The sequence below is a fragment of the Aythya ferina genome (assembly GCF_964211825.1).
Source record: "Aythya ferina genome assembly, chromosome: 15".
NCBI classification, from domain to species: domain Eukaryota; kingdom Metazoa; phylum Chordata; class Aves; order Anseriformes; family Anatidae; genus Aythya; species Aythya ferina.
Window position 1 is genome coordinate 10,032,003 of NC_140314.1, and position 21,758 is coordinate 10,053,760.

A 21,758-nucleotide genomic window follows, 5' to 3' on the forward strand; every position below is an offset into this window, starting at 1 on the left:
GACCAGGAGCGCGGCGAACAGGGCGGGCAAACAGGGCGTGGCGCGTCAGAGGGAGTGGCGCGGCAGTTCGCGCAGGCAGGGCAGAGCGCTCCCCCTACACACAAACAACACCTCGTTAACAACAGCCGTAACTAGGCGATAATGGTGGCCACCAGGCACGGCGCGCTCTCCAGAAAGTCGGTGCACACGCAGACCGACTACCCGTTAAAAAATGCCGCAGTTCAGGTCACCGGATGCAAGGAGTGTCTGAGCCTGTTGCTGCCATCGGCGGGAGGCAGAGAAACTGCGTGCGTGAGGTGCGAGCAGGTGGATGACCTGGTCCGCATGGTGGCGGAGCTCAAGGAGGAGGTGGAGAGGTTGAGGGCCATCAGGGAGTGTGAGCGGGAGATAGACTTCTGGAGTAACTCCCTGCAGGGCCTCAAGGGGAGGTGCCGAGGTGAGACTCCCCAAATGGGGGCGGACCCCCTGCCCTGTCCCCGTCGGGCAGAGGGAGGGGATCTGGGAGCTGAGGAGGAATGGAAACAGGTCCCTGCTCGACATCGCAGGCGATGCTCTCCCCTTCCGGCCCCACCTTCCCAGGTGCCCTTACACAACAGGTTTGAGGCCCTAGAGATTGAGAGGCCGGTGTGTGAGGAAGAGGTAGCAAATGTTCCCAGGAGGATGCCTGGAGCGAGGAGGTCGACTCCGCGCCTCAGGACTGCCTCCACCAAAAAAGACAGGAGGGTTATTGTTGTTGGTGACTCGATTCTTAGGGGAACAGAGGGCCCTATTTGTCGGCCGGACCCTACCCGTAGGGAAGTCTGCTGTCTCCCTGGGGCCAGGGTCAGGGACGTTGCCAGGAAGCTTCCTAACCTGGTACGCCCCTCTGACTATTACCCCCTTTTGATAGTCCAGGCGGGCAGTGATAACATCGAAGAGAGAAGCCTCAAGGCTATCAAAAGGGACTTTAGGGGAATGGGTCGGTTAGTGGATGGAGCGGGAGTGCAGGTGGTGTTTTCGTCCATCCCTATGGTGGCAGGGAGGAGTTCAGAGAGGACACGGAAAGCCCACCTGTTAAACACGTGGCTCCGGGGCTGGTGCCAACGCAGAAATCTTGGGTTTTTTGATCATGGGGCACTTTACTCAGCACCTGGCCTGATGGCCGCAGACGGGTCCCTATCTTTTAGGGCAAAAAGGATCCTGGGCCAGGAACTGGCAGGGCTCATTGAGAGGGCTTTAAACTAGGTAGGAAGGGGGATGGGGCTGAGGCTAGGATTGTTGGGGCTGTGCCAGGGGGAACAATGGCAAGGCCGGAGGATAAGGCAATGGCCCAGCTGAAGTGCATCTACACCAATGCACGCAGCATGGGTAACAAACAGGAGGAGCTGGAAGCCATCGTGCGGCAGGCAGGCTACGACTTGGTTGCCATCACGGAGACGTGGTGGGACCAGTCTCATGACTGGAGTGCTGCAATGCCTGGCTATAAGCTCTATAGAAGGGACAGGCAGCATAGAAGGGGTGGTGGTGTGGCTCTCTATATTAGAGAGTCTTTCGAGGCTGTAGAACTCGAGGTTGGGAATGACAAGGTCGAGTCCCTTTGGGTTAGGATCGGCAGGGACAACAAGGCTAGTGTCCTGGTCGGGGTCTGCTATAGACCGCCGAACCAGGATGAGGAGACGGATGAGGAATTCTACAGGCAGCTGACAGAGGTTGCAAAATCATCAGCTCTTGTACTCGTGGGGGACTTCAACTTCCCTGACATATCCTGGAAGCACAACACAGCCCTGAGAAAGCAGTCTAGGAGGTTTCTGGAGAGCGTGGAAGATAGCTTCCTGACGCAGCTGGTTAGTGAGCCTACCAGGGGAGGTGCCCCGCTAGACCTTCTCTTCACAAACAGAGAAGGACTGGTGGAGGACGTGATCGTCGGGAGCTGTCTAGGGCAGAGTGACCACGCAATGGTGGAGTTCACTATTCTTGGCGAGGCCAGGAAGGGGACCAGTAAAACCGCTGTATTGGACTTTCGGAGGGCTGACTTTGAGCTGCTCAGGACACTGGTTGGTGGAGTCCCTTGGGAGGCGGTTCTGAAGGGCAGAGGGGTCCAGGAAGGCTGGGCGCTCTTCAAGAGGGAAGTCTTAATGGCGCAGGAACGGTCTGTTCCCACGTGCCCAAAGACGAGCTGGCGGGGAAGAAGACCGGCCTGGCTCAACAGAGAATTGTGGCTTGATCTTAGGAGGAAAAAGAGGGTTTATAAGCTTTGGAAAAGTGGGCAGGCCACTAAGGAGGACTTTAAAGAAGTAGCGAGGCTGTGCAGGGACAAAATTAGGAAGGCCAAAGCTCATCTGGAGCTCAATCTGGCTACTGCCGTTAAAGATAACAAAAAACGTTTCTATAAATACATCAACACAAAAAGGAGGACTAAGGAGAATCTCCATCCTTTACTGGATGCGGGGGGAAACTTAGTTACAAGAGATGAGGAAAAGGCGGAGGTGCTCAATGCCTTCTTTGCCTCAGTCTTTAGCGGCAATACCGGATGTTCTCTGGATACCCAGTACCCTGAGCTGGTGGAAGGGGATGGGGAGCAGGATGTGGCCCTCATTATCCATGAAGAACTGGTTGGTGACCTACTACGGCACTTAGATGTGCACAAGTCGATGGGGCCGGATGGGATCCACCCAAGGGTACTGAGGGAACTGGCAGAGGAGCTGGCCAAGCCGCTGTCCATCATTTATCAACAGTCCTGGCTATCGGGGGAGGTCCCAATCGACTGGAGGCTAGCAAACGTGACGCCCATCTACAAGAAGGGCCGGAGGGCAGACCCAGGAAACTACAGGCCTGTCAGTTTGACCTCAGTGCCAGGAAAGCTCATGGAGCAGATCCTCCTGAGAGTCATCATGCAGCACTTGAAGGGGAAGCAGGCGATCAGGCCCAGTCAGCATGGCTTTATGAAAGGCAGGTCATGCCTGACGAACCTGATCTCCTTCTATGACAGAGTGACGCGCTGGGTGGATGAGGGAAAGGCTGTGGATGTGGTCTACCTTGACTTCAGCAAGGCTTTTGACACCGTCTCCCACAGCATTCTCCTCAAGAAACTGGCTGCTCTTGGCTTGGACTGGTGCACGCTTCGTTGGGTTAGAAACTGGCTGGATAGCCGGGCCCAAAGAGTCGTGGTGAATGGAGCCAAGTCCAGTTGGAGGCCAGTCACTAGTGGCGTCCCCCAGGGCTCGGTGCTGGGGCCGGTCCTCTTTAATATCTTCATCGATGATCTGGACGAGGGCATCGAGTGCACCCTCAGTAAGTTCGCAGATGACACCAAGTTAGGTGCGTGTGTCGATCTGCTTGAGGGTAGGAAAGCTCTGCAGGAGGATCTGGATAGGCTGGACCGATGGGCTGAGGTCAACTGCATGAAGTTTAACAAGGCCAAGTGCCGGGTCCTGCACCTGGGGCGCAATAACCCCAAGCAGAGCTACAGGCTGGGAGAGGAATGGTTGGAAAGCTGCCAGGCAGAGAAGGACCTGGGAGTGATGGTGGACAGTCGGCTGAATATGAGCCAGCAGTGTGCTCAGGTGGCCAAGAAGGCCAACGGCATCCTGGCTTGTATTAGGAACAGCGTGACCAGCAGGGCTAGGGAGGTGATCGTCCCCCTGTACTCAGCTCTGGTGAGGCCGCACCTCGAGTACTGTGTTCAGTTTTGGGCCCCTCGCTACAAGAAGGACATCGAGGTGCTTGAGCGGGTGCAGAGAAGGGCGACGAAGCTGGTGAGGGGCCTGGAGAACAAGTCCTACGAGGAGCGGCTGAGGGAGCTGGGCTTGTTCAGCCTGGAGAAGAGGAGGCTCAGGGGTGACCTTATCGCTCTTTTTAGGTACCTCAAGGGAGGCTGTAGCGAGGTGGGGGTTGGCCTGTTCTCCCACGTGCCTGGTGACAGGACGAGGGGGAATGGGCTTAAGTTGAGCCAGGGGAGTTTTAGGTTAGATGTTAGGAAGAACTTCTTTACAGAAAGGGTTGTGAGGCATTGGAACAGGCTACCCAGGGAAGTGGTGGAGTCACCATCCCTGGAAGTCTTCAAAAGACGCTTAGATGTAGAGCTTAGGGATATGGTTTAGTGGAGGGCTGTTAGCGTTAGGTTGGAGGTTGGACTCGATGACCTTGAGGTCTCTTCCAACCTAGAAATTCTGTGATTCTGTGATTCTGTGATTCTCCAGTAGGAATGACTCAGTTTTTGCCGAGCCATATCTCTTGAAACTTGGGACAGCAAAATTCAGTTTTGCCTTGAGTATTGGTGGGAGTTGAGCTGGTCTGTCAAAACCTTTGGGAAGGGGATTTTCCTTAGTCCCCTTTGAATTTTGATATGGCTTTACAGTAAGCAATAATGTATATTTATGTTTCTTAGGCAGATATTCTGAAAAACAGGCAACATATATTACGGAGATGTATTGAACTGATAATTAACTAATGTAGATACCTTATCTAGAAGTTGACAACTTTCAGCTGTTCTTCAGCAAAACACGCTAATTTTTCGTAGTTGCGGTTTGTGCATCAGTGTAGTTAATGGCGAGAATATAGCCTTTTATGTTTAACTGGCTTTAAAGTAAAGGCTAAGAAAAAAAAAAAGCTTTTATTGATTTATTTCCAAATGTTCTTTCTATCTTGTTTTCTTACAACTGTTACTTCTTGGAATTCTGTAGGTGTTAGCTCATCATTACGTTTTTTTATGAAGTTTCATAGCAATTTGATGTTTTATGATAACACGGCTAACATAAAATGATCATGTGTCTTCTTAGTAGAATGTGCAGTATAAGACAAAATGTTCACTAGGTTTTATGTGCTTCAGCTTTTCCCATAAATTCTTTATACACACAAGGTACTTTGTTTTAGCATGCTTTGTTTATAAAGCTCTAATATTGATGCTCTGGGATTTCTATACCTTTCAAAATTACATCCTTTTACAATGTTTACAAAGTAAGATTTGTTTCTTCACAAAACTGTAGCAAATTCTAACAAGAAAACCTTGCAAGGGTGATACATTTATATTACTGTTACACAATTGTTTAATTTTTTAATAGTTTCTCAATAATAGTTTTTTTGGCTTTTTATAACTTGAATTTTAAATTTTATTTTTCTTATCATATGCTTTCCATTAAGAAAGCATAATAACTAGTGTGCGGGAATTGTTTCTGTTCTGTAAATATAGGTCCCTGGAGATTTGAGTCAAACATCTGAAGATCAGAGCTTGTCAGACTTCGAAATGTAAGGTTTCTAATATGCATATTTCTGCTTTCATGTTGTATTTATGGGAAAGAAGAAAAAGCAAGTAGAGTGAATAATTTCATTTTCCTATATTATTTCCAATAAATAAATTCTCAGATATGGTGCTCCATTGTTAAAAAGCATGGAGAGCTACATGGTCCATGTTGTATAGTTTTTAATAATGTATGCAAGGCATTCAGATTCATGGACATTTTCTTGAAGTGCTCTTCCAGTGTCCTAGAACCTAGTATTCTAGCACAGCACCAAACAGTTACTGTTTTCTGTTGCTTTGGTTTTGGTAGATTCTAGATGATACTAATAACATGATGGTCCTCATTTTTCTCATCTCAATGCATACAAATAGTACTATTAAAAAAAAATAAAGTAGGTCACCACAGATCACTTTAGAGTGGTGTGATTTAAAGCTTTGCTTTTATTAGTCTGACTAAGGAATCTAGCTTTTTGAGGATGATGGGGTGAAAATATAGCTGGTGTTTTTCTATTGCAGAAATTTGGAAGTAAATCACAAAGAGAGAGGGTGGAAATTGCTTCTCCATAACTGTTCAGTGCTCTTCTGTTATTTGATGAACTCTTTTTTTGTTGTTGTTGTTGAGTTTTGTGGACCTCAATGTTGAACTTGTTGAAATGAATAGTTTTTGTTTTATGTATGTAATCAAATGTTGTCAAATTTACACAAGTAAAAAAAAAAAGCTGATTTGCTTAATCTTTTCCCCAGTTACGTTAATTTTAGGGAACGCTTTTACATATAGTAAGTATAACAGGCTCAGGCAGAACTACAAATTTTCTGGTATTCCATTTGAAATGTTAAGTTGCTTCGTTGATGACCATGATCACTACCTAAATACCTGGAAGTAGCTACTTTGCAATTTTAATACGTAAACATGATTATCTATTTTAAGTTTATCTCTCATCTCCTCAGATCAAATCGTGCTCTTATTAATGTTTGGATTCCCTCTGTCTTTCTGCGTGGAAAAGCTGCTAATGCATTCCATGTTTATCAGGTAAGTAACACGTTCTAACAGAAATTCAATAAACACTTTCTGACTGGAATGGAACATTTTAATATTTTAAGGATCTCAGTATAATTTTATTAGAGATCAGATAAAGGACATCAGCAGTAACTTCATACATGTTCCTACATAGGATGACAGTGATCCTCAAAATAGCGTTATTTTGATTGTTGGCTCTTAATAGTATAAATGCATGTTAATAAAATGGCTGCATTGACCAGAGCACAACAATTCAGTGCTGACTAGTAATACCTTCTTCAATATGCATGTTGTAAATACTCTATTTCAGTTCTGCAATATCAATGACCAGAAATGTTACTTGACAGACAGACAGATATGGATTACTTAGTAGCTTAAAAATATTTTGAATGGTGCAGAAAGCCTTACCTGTGTGTCACTGGGTATGTTCATAGTGGGTTTTGCTTCTGCTGGGTCTAAATTTAGAGTTTGCACTCTAGCCTGCCTTGTAGCTGAAGCATTGAAATTCCATACTGTTTTTTGATTCATGGATTTTCAGCTTTAGACCAATTATAGCCATTCTATAGGCAAAATGGCAGGGCTAGCCTTAAACAGCTCTTTGATGTGCTTTATCAATCTAGTTGTATTTCTCTTTGTGGATTATTTTCATAATTATTATGATAAATTTTTAAACTTTTGAGCATTTTTTATAATTATTAGTATAATTATTATGATGCATGAAAACATTTACTCTTTCCCGTGTTTCAGCAATGTGTACTTAGCTTTAAACAAGATTTCTGGGGATTTTTAACATTCCTCTCACTTTGAACAATGATTTTTATAGAATTCTGAATTATTTATGGACTGTTAGTACAGGAAACCACCTTTTTGGCCAGTAAAGTATAATGAAAAATAAGTCTTCAGCTAATGCAAAGAAAAGCTGGCAATAGTGAAGTTGTTCTGAGTTAGTAATTTATTCAAAAGTGTTGAACAATCAGTTAGTCAGATTTAGGTGTATGAGTGCGTCTGGAAGGCTAACATGTTGACAAGTGTGATTATTTTTGATAATTCCCTATTGCATTTCTGTCTCTCACTTGTTCTTCCATTGTACTGTAACTGCCTACATGTTCCCAAACCCAGATACCAGTCTGGCAAAACAGAAATCCTTAGATATACCAGTATCCCACCACATCTCTGTTACTATAATGCTACTGCAGTTCTGTGATGACTGAAGGAGCTCTCATTTCTCCTGTTTGTTTCTCATTGTGTTGGGTCTGTCTGAGCTGGAGTCACCTTTTCCCTGCAGCAGCCCGCACAGTGCTGTACTCTGCACTCGTAGCTGGAACAGCGCTGATATCACTCCAGTGTTGTGTCTATTGCTGCACAGTGCTGGCACAGCATCAGGACTCCTTCAAAGCCCCCAAGAGCCTGCAGGCTGGGGGTGGGCAAGTGATGGGGAGGGGACATTGCTGGGGCAGCTGACCTAAACCAATCAAAGGGATATTCCATAACACCTGATGTCACACTCAGCAATAAAAGGGGGGGGGCTCTAGTGGGGGAGGGGGCTGTTCCTCCTGAACAACCACTACGCGTTTGAGGCCCTGCTTCCCAGGACGTGGCCGAACACCGCTCGCTGATGGGAAGTAGAGAATAATTTTTTCTCTCTCTGTGCTTCTGCACGGACTGATTGCTTCTTTTGTCTGTTTTTTCCTCCCATTCCCTTTCCCTTTAATTAAACCTTTCTTATCTCAAACCTCGAGTTCTCTGTGTTGTATTTTCTCCCCCTTCCTCTTTGAGGAGACGGGGAGTGAGAGAGCAGTTGTGGTGGATCTCGGCTGCCCACCTGAGTAAAACCACCACACTCATGTTGCCCTGTTTATCAACCTGCTGACATATTGGAAGGTTCTCAATGTCTATATTTACTTTTTCAAGGAAATTAAGTTGAAGTAAATCCTTCTTCATTAGCATACTGTTGCTAACGGGGCAGAACAAAGTAATGAGCAAACCTTGGAAATCATTTGGTTTACTGATGAAAGCATTCTGCCAGCTATTATCTTAAAACATGCACTTCTATTAAGGCTTTCACTTTTACAGTCTCAGTGTGAATGGCTGGGTAGCATTATGTGCTATGTGGTAGTGCAGACACTCAATTTGCGAATGTTTGTGTAAGATACTAAAAATTTGAGAGAAGTTGTGACTATCACTGCCTGGGAAGGTGGAGAACTTGGGTGAATTAGTACATGACATTTATTGTGATTACTTTGACAGAACAATTGTTAAAGGCTTGCTTTGTAGGGCAGAACCAAATATCGAGGCTGTGCCAATGCCTTTGTCTCAAAAAAACAAAACCCCCCAGAAGAACCCTATGCAGCAACTCCAAGTTGGGTACCTTCATCAGCTGAAACATCTTGCATCACCAGTGCTGTTGTGATACTGTTGCACATGATCTTGAAGTCAATTGCATTTATAGCTTGGTTGTGTAAACCTGGATCTGAGATTTTTCCAAATGACTCATCATTTAGAAAATCTTAGTTTATATTTTTCACAATATAGATAACTAAATGTCATTTGATATTCTACTTCATTAAAATATAAGGTCTTTTGCTTAGGTCTTCAAAGAATTCTGTTTACTTTTAATTTAATGGTAACTTGCTGTCAAACTTTGTTACTCAAGAGTTCAGAGTTTTGGACAAAATTTGACTCTACTTGACTATAAAAAAAGGCACCAAGAAAACTGAGAAAGCATGTGGAATTCATGTGTATTATAGACGTTTGGCATGTTTTCTTAATAGGAAGAAATAAACCTAGCTTCCTGGTTTATAGCATGTTCGGAGCTTTATCCAAAACCTGCGTGAGTGAGTGGAGGGTGAGACACTGCTCTCAGTTGGCTTTGGATAAGGGCCTAACTACAGTGACTTGAACTAAATTTCATTCTTTATTGTGCTTCTGCACCTTATCATTTCCATCATTAGCGTGGCATTTTAGAAAATAAGTTGTGCTGTTAACAGAGTGGGTTTTAATAGACTTCATTAATTACTCAGCATTGATGGAAAACAAAGAACATCTGATTAAAGGGTGGGCCTTTTAACAAGAGGACGAAATGAAGCAAAATATCATTGGAAGATTCTAAAAAGATTTGAAATTTTAGATTGTCAGAAGACAGCTTTGAGAATTTACTCATTTCTGCAATATATTGTTATGCATATATGACATGTTGGACATCACTAGTATGCAAAATTTGTTTATGGGTATATTTATTAGAAAAATGCTCGTTACTTTTCTGAATGTTCTATTCATTATCTATTCACACTAGGAAGTTACTGGAGATAGAATCACAGAATCACAGAATTATTTAGGTTGGAAGAGACCTCAAGATTGAGTCCAACCTCTGACCTAACACTAACAAGTCCACCACTAAACCATATCGCTAAGCTAAGATCGCTAAGATATGTGATATGGAAAGATAGAAATTTCTTATTTATTATAGACATAGAACATCCATGGTCAGAGTTGTTTGTCTTTAATTACAGAACAGCACAGAATGTCACAGAATTCCTCTGGTGAGCAGTTGTGTATTTGCTCAACTTTGTCTTTTGAAATTTTAAAAAGAAAAGTGAGCAAAAGCTACCTGTAGAAGTGACCTAAAACTTCTGTCGTTTCTATTAAACTTTGATCTTAGTACTTGTTAAGATCTTTCCTTATGGGAGAATACATCAATGGCATTCCTACTAGTTTTTGATCTCTTGTAGTATGACTGATAAGAGTATCTGTCTAGCAAATAACTATTTTCTGCCACCGTGCACCTGAAAAAAAAAAAAAAAGGAATCTGTCCAAAAATAAACCTATGCTCTCTATATAGCACATTATATCACTATGATTAAACACTTGGAGTTGAAGTGATTGCCACATCTCTGATCAGATACGTAGTCATGTGCTTACTGAATATATATTCTGCGTTTTATAGCTATCAGGAAAGCATTAATTTATAAAACTTCAGAATAGCCTCAATAACAGCACTGTGCATTTATCTTGTTAAATCTCTGCCAAAACATGTGCTCCTGATTACAGGGAATTCGATTCAATGTTGAAATTGTGGAAGAGGATATTTACTAGGCTACCAGTATGTAATGAACAGACAAGGACTAGGAGTGACAATTAGGATAAATGACTGAGCTCATTTCTGAGAGTCCTCTTATTCATAATAAACATTATATTTGATGTTTTATCATTTATTTCTCCACAGCAGAAAATAAAGTGTTTGTAACTCTTTGTATCAGCTGTGTGAGGATTCTGCTTGTAGTATATCAATGTAAAGGAAATTGAGAATTCTTGGTGGAAGTATTGCAGCATTTTAATATGCTGCAATCATTTAATATGCTGAGATCATTTCCAATATATTTTGAAATTCGTATTCCTCTGAATGCTTTGGTAACCATAACTTGGACATAAAAATGGGCTGTTAATTGTGCTGGCAAGTTCTGAGGAAAAAGTTATGAAATAAATGGAGAAAGCAGAAATGTGCCAATTGGTACAGGCAAAATTTCAAACTTGTTTTGGGTAAGCATAATTTTCAGATATGCTAGATACTTACAACTGTACTTGAATTAGAAATATGCTTCGCCTGCCTGAAAATTAGATTGTATGCATAACAGTCTTGAGGTAAGATGTTGCTGCCAAGTGAAGATGTCACAAAAAGGCATGGACCTTGACCACTGCTTTTCCATATCCAGTTCATGTAAATATATTTGAAACAATTAATGTTTTCTTCCTTTTTTTTTTTTTTTTTAAAAGTTATTAAAAAGCTAGAGAGACTGTCTTTTTCCCTTTTCTTCTGTTGTGGGTTGTCTTGTCTACCTCTTTTGGTTAGAAATTGCAGATTTACAGCATTTGTTCAGTTGATGGAGAGCAAAAGACAGTGTACAGAGATTTGCTACGTCAGTTTTATTACCGACGCACTTGAGAACTGTCATGCATCTTCTGTCCCTTTTTATTCATAAACAGATATTTTCAGCAGAAAATAAGCAATGACATACTTATTATGTGGCTTGGAAATGGCCAAAAAAAAAAAAGGTGGATATATTTGCAGAGTGTGTCAAATAATGTTGAAAACTATGAACCCATAAGTATAGTATCTGTCATCCTTTATCCTGGAGTTATAAGTGATTCTTCTTGGAAATATTAAGAATTAGGAAAAATAAACCTGCGTAGCTGTGCCTCTTCAGAATCAATGCCAGTTTTCCATTTGTGCTTCTTGAAACAGGAAGAGAAATGAATAGCATGTTAACTTTAATTTATATCTCGGGGGGCCAGACCTGAGCATTACTAAAAAGATATGAATAGACTCTGATCCCAGCAGGAGTTTTGTTATGGTGTTTTTTGCTATGGTCTTCCTTTTCTTTTGTTTTTTTTTTTGGTTTGTTTTTATAGCAGATTTTAATGCTTTAAATAGTTTCAACCATCAAATAGTTTTTTCTTTTTTAAATTTCTGTGAAGGATTAAGGATTCTGGACTAGCTCAGAAATCAAGTTGTGCACTCTTAAAGCAAGCAGCATTTTATAGAGAATCCTATTAGACGTGGAAACTTTAAGCAGACCTCTATGTTTGCAGAGTTACCCCACACTCCTGTAGTAGTAATTAACTGACAGCATTTACCTATTATGAATCTTATCAATTTAAAAGCAAGGTCTAGAAACACAGCCACATTTTATTCTCAGTTTGAATGACTTGAGTTCAAGAGGGATAGTTGTGATTGATAGAATAATCATCACTCACATCTTAGCACCATCTAGCACTTTCTTTGAAATTACCAAAAGCCACAGACTTATGTCATTCAACTATGGATGGTAAAACAATTAGTGTATACATTTTAGTAAAAAAGCTGGTTAGAATTGGCCGTGCGCTTCTATGTCTTTATTAAGTTTGCTTCAAAAATATTTTTTCTTGTTTTCTGAAATATTACTATTTAACAAAAATAGACCAACATTGAGATGGCTACAATAAATAAGTGGTGACAACAAGAATACAAAAAAAAATATTGCCATTTATAATTTTTGCCAAAATTAAATAGGCATTTAAAGCTTTCTTTCCTCTTGCACTGCAAGTAGTCATCTGAAGAAGGAGATCCCTACTGAGAAGAGGTAGCTATGTGTTGTGAAGTTCAATTTTGTCATTCCCTAGGATAACATAAGGAAACTTACCTGCTAAATTGAGGGAGAGAAGATCTATGTTTATAGATGTGCTACTATGAAATGCTAGGGAAGATATTGGTCCATTTGATATTCACTGATACTGGGTAAAGGAGGGTATGGAAGCATCAGAGGGGTGCAGGTCCAGTTTTTTGCTACGTGAATGAAAATGGGGGGGGGGGAAAAAAGGTTTGAGTCAGGATTCGGGGATGTTATGATTTTGGGTTATCAAGAAGAGGCCAGTTGCTAGAGTCAGTAGAGCAAATACTCAAGCAGTTAAAAAAAGGTTTCAGAACATAAAACAGTAACGTAAAAATGCATATTTTTTTAGTCTTCTGTTCACCACGGAGGTCTTATGGGGTATTCCCATTCTGGATTATTCCTTGTGGAGAATTAGCAGATTGTCTATTTTAAATCGAAGTATCAGTAGAAGATCTTGAATGAGTGGATGAATAAATCTACCCTTACAATTCATCATGAAATAGCTGAAAACTGGTTGTGATAAATGGCTTTTAGCCTGGTTACCAGAAAATTTTAAAAAGGGATTAGGGAAGTCTTAAAAGAGCAAACTGTTAGAAATCATTAGGAAGGTGATAGAAAAGCAGAAAACACTATTATGCCATGTATAAAGCTCTGGTTTATCTGTGTGTAGTTCTAGTCTTCTCTTCTCTAAAAAATAGAACTGGAAAGAATATAGGCATGGATAGAAAATGATAGATTAAAAAAAAAAAAAAAAAGTAAAAATTTGAAGCTTTTTCAATTGAGCATCGTATGAGGAATTCTTAGCCTGCAAGAAAAACAGCTAAGAGGGAGAATACAGTAGCAATCTTTCAAATCCTGAAAGGCATGGAGAGATTTTTAAACTGTTTCAATATGCAGATTAAAGCATCTATTGAAACCACTAGCATGCAGTTTCAAAATAAGTGTGACAGTGGCTTTCTCCACAACAGAATTGGAATTTGAGTCTTCTTGCCTTAAAGCTTGCATATTCACTAAGTTCACATGGGTCTAGAAAATTATTGGGCAAATTAAATTGAAGAAAATCAATCCAAACACAAAAGATGTTGCTTGTTTATCAAGAAATCCCTGGATAGTAATATCTTGGAAGATGGGCAACTTTTCTGGATATATATCACTATTTTGTGTACATTTCTAAGTGTACTGGATAAAATACATTCCAAAATTCACCAAAGAATATTCTGAACTGTAAGTGTTGAAATCGGTATGCCTTGCAGTAACTGTACATTGGAAGAAACTTGAAGGTCATGGTGTAGGATTAACCCAACATGAATTGCTCTTGTAATGCTATGGTAAGAAGGTCTAATGTAGTCCTAAAATGGAAATAACAACTATGATTAGGAAACCTTTCCTTCCACAAGTGTTTATCTTCTATGCATTGCAAGTTTATTCTAATGTATTCAGAAACACAGCCTTTCTCTTTATACTTGCTCTGTTTTGTTTTGCTTCAGGTTTGTATCTTGAATATTGTCTTGCAGTGTATTACTGCTGACATAGTTGTATATCTTGTACCTGGGCAGTGAGGTGAATTTGATGATCCGTTGATGTTGTTATGAATCAATAAATCATAGGGATTATTTAGGCATTATTAGATGAAATTCTTTCTGTCAGGAGCTCAGATTGGATTGTTATAACAATATCTTTTAATAAGAGCATTAGAAAAATTATGTTTATCTACTTTGACTCCAGAATAAGCTTCAGAGGTTTATTCTCTTATGAAGTTTGTGACAGCTATTACTAAGTGGCAAACTAATCAGTTATGAACATTTAAGGACCTGGCCACATATGAAGAAATGAATATTCCGTAAAAAGTAAAAGCTAAGAAAACCTAGTCCTTTAAACAGACAAATCTAAATATTAGGCTTCTTGCTAAAATTTGAGGTCATGCAAACATGCTTCCCTTACAAACATCCTGTATTCTATTTTTTTTTTTTTTTTTTGATCACTGCTGTTCATGATCTGTGCAGTCTGATGCCACTCTTATTTGTGAGCAAGGTGTTGGTCAGTCATCCTACTGTTAGAAAATAATATGTCTACTATATTCACGGGCATGAAGACAGAATCCAGATTAGAATTTAAGAAAAAAAATATTTGCATTTACACTTTACCTCTAGGTGGTGATAGTTAGTTGCAATTTTGTTTAGCGAGTGTAAAGCAAGATGGCAATTGCAATAGTATTTCTTTGTCGTATTTCTCAGCTGTAGAATATTGTGCTATTTGCTGCATACATATGGATTGCACTTTCCTGAGAAGTGTACAGCAAATGCCATAATGCCATTAGTCATGTCTTTTGTTGTTATAATTACCAATGACTGACACTTAAGATAATGAAACAGATTTTGTGATTCTTAAAGAGATACCAATATTTATACCAGGACTTGCAGTCCTCCTTGTCTGCAGGGTAATATACATTTCAGGTTACACAAAACAAAGTTAAAGATAAGCATGCTAATCAGACAAGGCTGCTATTATTTGAATATCAATAGGAGCCCTCCATAGATTATCATCAATAAATGTTCTTTTATTCTAACTTAATTCTTCTGCATCTTGAAAATTTTACTGTTTAATATTGACTGACTCATATTTTTTCCTCATAATATTTCTTCTATTACTTCGAGTGATCTTCTATTTGTCTTGTCCACTTCCTCTCAGAAGGAATAGCAATATACCTTCAAATAGAAGAGGATTCACAGTATCTGAGTGCTTCTGCATAATCAGAGAGAGTAGTTTTCACAAAAACGCTGCATAAAAGAGGAGAAGAACAGTGTCTGAAGCTAGGAGCTTTTGTGGGGAGCAAATTCCCTGGGTGAGAGAGCCAGAAATTTCATAGTGTTAGCAAAGTGCTTCTTTAAAGTCAGAAGTCTTAACAATAGAAGACAATGGATTGACAGCTTATAAACAAAAGAAAACAAACAAACCAAAACAAACAAACAAAAACCCTTAAAGTATGCAAAGAATTGGAAAAAAAAAAAATTAAGTTCAGAGTTTGATTTTCATTTCCCTGATACGTGAGGAATTGGATTACTTTAGCAGCTGTGGCAGTAAGCAGGCAAAAAGGAGAAAGAAGAGTGCAGTCTTCTAATCATATTCTATCTCAGAACAGCTCAGGGCAAAGAGAGAAGAAAATGGCCTAGAATGATTGGGAAAATTTGAGAGAAAGATATGGTTCATAGCATTCTGAAAGAGAGTGGTTTCCTAAGCCAAAAAGGTGAGTGCACTACATCTTCCATAATGGGACCTGAGGATATGTCAGAGAAGCATGACAGTAGTTAGAGAAAGCTTTAAACAGCTGGGATGGAGGGAGTGCACAATGACAAGACAGAACATCTTGGAGAGAGAAGAAAAATGGTTTTATTTATAGCAGGTTTTAATATATATTTTAAAGGAAACCATAATACAACTCAATGTACAAATGTTTCTATAACGATTCTAATCTGGATGCAAAAAATATTAGGAAAATAAAAGTAGAATTTCTGTTTTCAAATTATTTTGTACCTAACAGAGAAACAAAAACATAGTTTGTTGTTTATATATCCAGAATAAGTAGCACATATCTTATTTACATGCTGATTGGTAAGATACCTTCTTTCCCTTGGTCAGAGCACCCAAAATCTTTTACTTGGAGACCAGCCTATCAATTCTGTCATTTCCCTGTATTCCATTCTGCAGAAACTTCTTTCACTGCAGTGGTTACCATGCTTTGCAATGACTATATGGGTGCCTCCCTTTGGAATAGTGCTAATTATTTTGGGGCATTACAAGTAATATTTCACTGTCAGAAAGAGCTAATTATGTTGTTATTTGAGTGAAATCTACTCTGATTTGAAGAGTTAAAGATAAAAATATTGATTCCATCCAGCAAAAGCATCGGTAGGCTTCTTTTGTTCTTTATTGCCCAGTCACTTTAGTGCTGATTTGATGAATAGCAATTGAACCGTGACTACAGAAACACACAGAGCATAATTCTGCATGTATATAAGTGAGTGGAAAATCCTAAAAAATATAACACTTTTCTGTCTAGTATGACAACATTGGCCATTTTTAAAGTTAATGCTTTGTGCATTCTCTCATATACTTGACATTCCTATTGCTCATATTTATGAACTAAATACCAAAAAGTTGGTTTTAACATAGCAAATAAAAAACATTATGGTATCTGTAGTCTCTATGCAAGAAAGTAGGTAGTCTTGTTGAGCTACAAGCTTATTCACTTTAATTGCTATTATGTCTCTGGTAACTGTGCACTAGAACCACAAAATGCTGCTCATATCACAGCTGAGAAGTTTCATTGTTCTGTTAGTTTTTCACTACTGCAGAAATTCTGAAATTGGATCACTTTTGGAAACTTTACCATAAATGCAGTCCTGCAGCTGTGTCAAAATATAACTTGCATTTGTACTCATTTCTTCCACTTCTATGTTAACTTCAGAGAATTTAGCTTGAATTTATATTCCAAACAGAATCCCATTGTCCACAAGTAAAGTTAAGAAATGTAACTGATTCTTTTTTTTTTTTTTTGCTATATTCTTCCTGTTTGAACTTATACCTTTTGTTCTTTCTGTATGTTTTAAGCAGAGAAATAATTTTTATAAAAGCATCCTAACTAGGTTGAGATACATGCATCCTCTCAGAAAAGCACTATGAAGTACGAAGAAAATGTAGTTCCAGTCCTTTGAAAAACATTTCTCTAAATTGTAAATTTTGATAAATTTTTTAAAATTTACTACTCCTGAATAATTATGATGTACATTAAAGTTGAGTGATTAATTTTAAGAATTTATTAACATCATAAAACAGTTTTTGAGAAACAGAACAAGTAGTAATTACAGAAACTCACGTCCTGCTAAAGTGAATGAATTTCCTTCTTTCCACAGAAAAATTACTTTATAATTTTTCTCAGGTTACTGTAGCAATACTCTGCAAAAGAATACCCAGGTTATATCATGTCTATAACTTTCTAAGCCAGTAAATAATTTCTTTATGTGTTAGTGAGAGTTTTGCTTTATGATTCAGAGCAACAAAATTGTTGCTTTTAAGTTTCTTATCTTTTTTTTTTTTTTTTGTCTTAAATAAATTTAACAGACATTCTTAAATAGTTTTTGTTGTTGTTAGTTTTTTGGTTTGTTTTTAGCTTTTGCCTTATACACAATGGGAAGCTACAGTGGAGATGGTAAAAGTGGTAAGCTGGGGTAGGTGGCTGAAGAGAACATCAAATGCAGAAGAGCTCATCTGCATTTGATCTCTTACTACCAGCAGCCTTCCATCTTTAATTCTGAACTGGACTTTTAGAAGTTCCTGACTTGTTCTTGATGTTTTCTCTCCACAGTTTTCACAGAAGAGAATGTATTTTTAGGGAAATTTTCCTGACTGTTAATATTTATGAAAGTTATGAGGATCACAGTAGAATTAAAGTATTTGAGAAGATAATTTTAGTATTTTAGAAGAGAATTTTAGGAAAAGTGTTAATTTTTTGAAGTTTGGAGCTGGCACAAAATTATTTTTGTTTTATGATTTTATTGTATAATAGATAATTTCCTAAATCAATGATTTAAAAGGCAAAAGATTAAAGGAGATGCCAGTTTTGATGCCAGTTTTGTCTATAAGAAGGGGAAAAGCTGAGATGCTTGCAGTTTGAGCTTCTCCTTGCATTTTCTTTTCCTTGTATTTTTTTTTCTCCTCCAAAAAAAGTGATAGAAATGGTATATGGAAAAAAAAGGTAATTGGAGTAATCTGTCGTATATATTTTGTAATTGTTTCAAGCTTTCTTGATCTTATTGTGGGAAGGGGGATGGAAAACTAAGCACATATCTTCCTCCCTGTACAATCTCTTCTCCCATCTCTCAAAATGTTCAAGTTGCCAGTCTTAGAAGACACACAAAATCCATTTAATCATGGTTGTTCAATCATTGGTTTATCCTGCTGAGTGCTAGCAATGTGTTTCTTAAGATATACATGTTCTGTTAGCATTTGTAGGTTTGATTATTCATCTTTTTATCCTTTTTATCTTAATCTTTTCTATCTAAACAGATAGTCCTGTTTCTGAAGCAAATATTCTCCTCTTCCGTCCTCTTCCAGAAACATTTTATAAGTTCTTTACTAAGAATGGAAGTCTAGGATGCAAAAAAAAAAAAAAAAAAAAAGTGGGGGCAAAGCATCTCTAGTAGTTGATGTCTACTTTCTTCTGTTCTGAGTTCTAAAGATAAGACTATGGACCAGTGGTAGGCCAAAATTAGTGTTACTTAAAAGCAAATGTAAACTTTAACTGGTCAAGGGAAATAGCTCAGTTGAGTTAACCTGCAAATTGGCACTTACTTTTTTTAAACGTTACCTATTTGTATTTGTGCTGATTGGCTTGTCTCTACCAAACCAGCTGCGAATTTTTCTTTTTGTTGTCACATGCTTGGGCATTTATAACAAACAGCACAATCTCCAGAAAAACTTTTTTAGTTAGTTAGAAGGACAGTAATACAATAGAAATACAGCAATGCAGCAATACGGTTTGTCTCAGTCACTTTTTTTTTTTTTTTTAAACGATGGTGCTTAGGTGGCAAATGTCACAGCAGCTTCCTTAATGTAAATCAGGCTCTTTTGCATTCCTTGTACTGCCCAGCATTTTTTTTTTTATGCTCGTAAGAAAAACTATGACCTTGTGTTTGCAAACTTTCTCTGTATTCATTATATCCTTTGAAATGTTCCAAGTTCTCTTGCATCTTGTGACATTGAATTCTGCACATTTTATAGTAGAGTTCAACTTCATGCCTTCCTTTTGGTGTCTTCTCCCCTTCAGAAGTTTTTCTTGCCTCCGGAATAGGCTCACAGGGACTTCTACTCTGGCAGGCTTGTATTTGCGGAGCTCCCATCTACAGAGTTCTCTGGCTAGCATCCATTTTTCAGTGTGTTCAAATTGTTCTACCAGGAAATGTGAGCCCTATTTGTAGGAAAGATTTTATGGTCATTCAGTTTACGGAATTTTGTTCCTAATGCTTCATCTGGTATTTTTATAATCCTGAACATCAGTGCAACAGAAGAATCTCTGCAATACCCCGTTCGCTATCTCTTTCTATGAAAGGTGCTTGAAAGAGCACCAAATACTGAATTGTAAATATACCAATTGATACTTATGCATCCAAAAAGAAAAGCACTCTCTTGAGACTACTGCAGCTCTGAAGAAAGAATTTGGATTATAAGAATTTAATCCAGGAAGCTACACGGGGACCTAGGGCAAGCTGGAAATTTGGTCCTTGTCCTTTCTTTTCCTTAGGTTTTTATGCATAAGTGATGGTGTCAGTGGTTACTAATTGAAGGTGTCAATAGTTATTAATCTGTTACCAGGGTCTGTTAAGCAGCTATGAGTCAAAAATGCTGTTAAAGATTCCATAACCAATTAAAGAAACTTTTACCTCAATAAAACAGTATCATGGAATTAGGTTTTACTCATTTCAGTATAGAATCGTTAAATTAGTGCTTTCAAATCGGCATTTCAGCAATACCAATTTATCAGGTAGTTTTCTAAAAAACGAAACGCTATTAAATTACTACTGTTTCAGCTATTTCTCTTCAAATCTTTAACTTCAAATATATTTGTGATGAGAAAATAGCAGACTAATTCATTATATGTGCTTATTAACTATTTTTTTCTTTCAGCTGTTGTAAATCATTGCTATGAGAAGGTTACCAGTCGGTCTTTACACAGGAGACCCAACTGGAAAGTGCTCCTAAATTACAGGCAGAAGCTACTTAATTCATTTCTTGATCAAATCAAAATCTTAAGTCTACAATCAAGTAACCGTTCCAGCAATGATTTTAGTTTGCTCTATGAATGCGTAAAAAGTTTGAATATTACTTAATTAGATTAGGAATTGGATGATTTTCAGGAAAACATTTGGGCATTTGAAATGAAATGTTATTATTTGGAATTGAATTTTAAGTGGACCGAAGAATGAAGCCCTGAGTAGTCCTTTAAACTTTCTAGAACATGATCCTAAAATATTGTTCTGTACTTACATGACATATGCTTAGTTTTTTTCAGTAGCAGAAAGTAGTGACCCTCTGAGGTGCAACGTGATAATTTGGGACAAGAATACACAGAAGTCTAGTAATCCACTTCAATGAAGTGTGTGATAGTATGGTTTAGCTGCATCCATTAGGCTTCCTATCATTACTCACCTCACTCTTGAATATCACCCACAGCTTCTCATATATCTTTTGTTATATCCTGTGACTCAGTCCCTTATGTCTCACACATGTCTTTCTCCAGTCCTCCATATTTTGCTCCCTGTTGTCTGTCTCTTTAATTTTTCCTTTCTGAAATTTCAGGCATCTCCATTTCTCCATTTCCCCTACATGCCCCTTGTTTCAGACTCCTTGCTTCCCTCTGACCCCTTTTTCAAACAAAGTCCCCCTGCCCACAAGAAGTTAATTATAGTTTATCTGCTTTTGTGCTGAGATCACTGGAATTGCTGTTGTGAGCTGCGGATGAGTTGGCTGGACTTGGTTCCTTTGATTCCTTGATTGACCAGAGCAATGTGTTTCTGCATCTGCCCTTTTCTTCCTTCGGCCCTTCCTTGGGAAGGGCTGTTGAGTTTGGAAGCAACACCTGGTTAGAGATTTCTTGGAGGCTTCTTGAACAAGTTGCAGGGAGTATTTTTGACTCAATTTTTCCATCTGTTCAACAGGGATAAAATTATGCTGCATCACCTGAGTAGTTCTGCAGTGTTTAGATATTCCATGAATAAAAGCTACAGTAATTTTTAGATAGTAGAGGCAATTTGGGGTTATTAATATTGCAAGGGAACTATTCCCAGGGTAAAATGTGGTTTAAAAAACCTGGAACCTTTCTCTTGCTCAGAAACTGAAGATCATCATCACCATAGCATCTGTTTAGTGTATTCTGTAATTAGCATCCACAGATTACATTGATTTCCCATTAAAAGATCACAAAAGAAATTCTGAATATGTTGAAAATGATGAGAATAGTTCTAACTACTTTTAAGACATATCAAGGTTCTAGATTTTGATTGTATTTCAATTTTTTGACTACAGAGATTATTATTCCCTGTTTCTCCTGTCCTTAGATTGTATGATCTGTATTTCATTTAAATAAGGATAACTGCCTGTATGCCTTGTAGGACTAATTCAGAATAAATTTATACAAGCAGTTTTATCTTTAGGATTTACTTTGCTTGATTTCCTGATTGAATTTGTGTTGAGTGTTTTGAAATATGTTGGCTTGTGAATAGTATTCCCTTTTGAGATAATAAAACTTTAAATGTGTACTAAATCATGAACTTTAATATGCCTTTCATAGTCTATTATACAGTTGTCAATAAATTGAATATGGCAC

At 38.7% G+C, this 21,758-nt stretch overlaps 1 protein-coding gene across 3 annotated transcripts in view; it reads left to right on the top strand.

The window, feature by feature from the left end:
* Positions 1-21,758, top strand: part of SNX29 (sorting nexin 29) — a 139,197-nt gene that overhangs the window by 65,578 nt on the left and 51,861 nt on the right. For all 3 annotated transcript variants that reach the window (XM_084536434.1, XM_084536436.1, XM_084536435.1), the window contains exons 17-18: positions 5,168-5,223; positions 6,164-6,245. In XM_084536434.1, the coding sequence (XP_084392560.1) occupies positions 5,168-5,223; positions 6,164-6,245 (138 nt within the window). The remainder of the gene's footprint in view (positions 1-5,167; positions 5,224-6,163; positions 6,246-21,758) is intronic.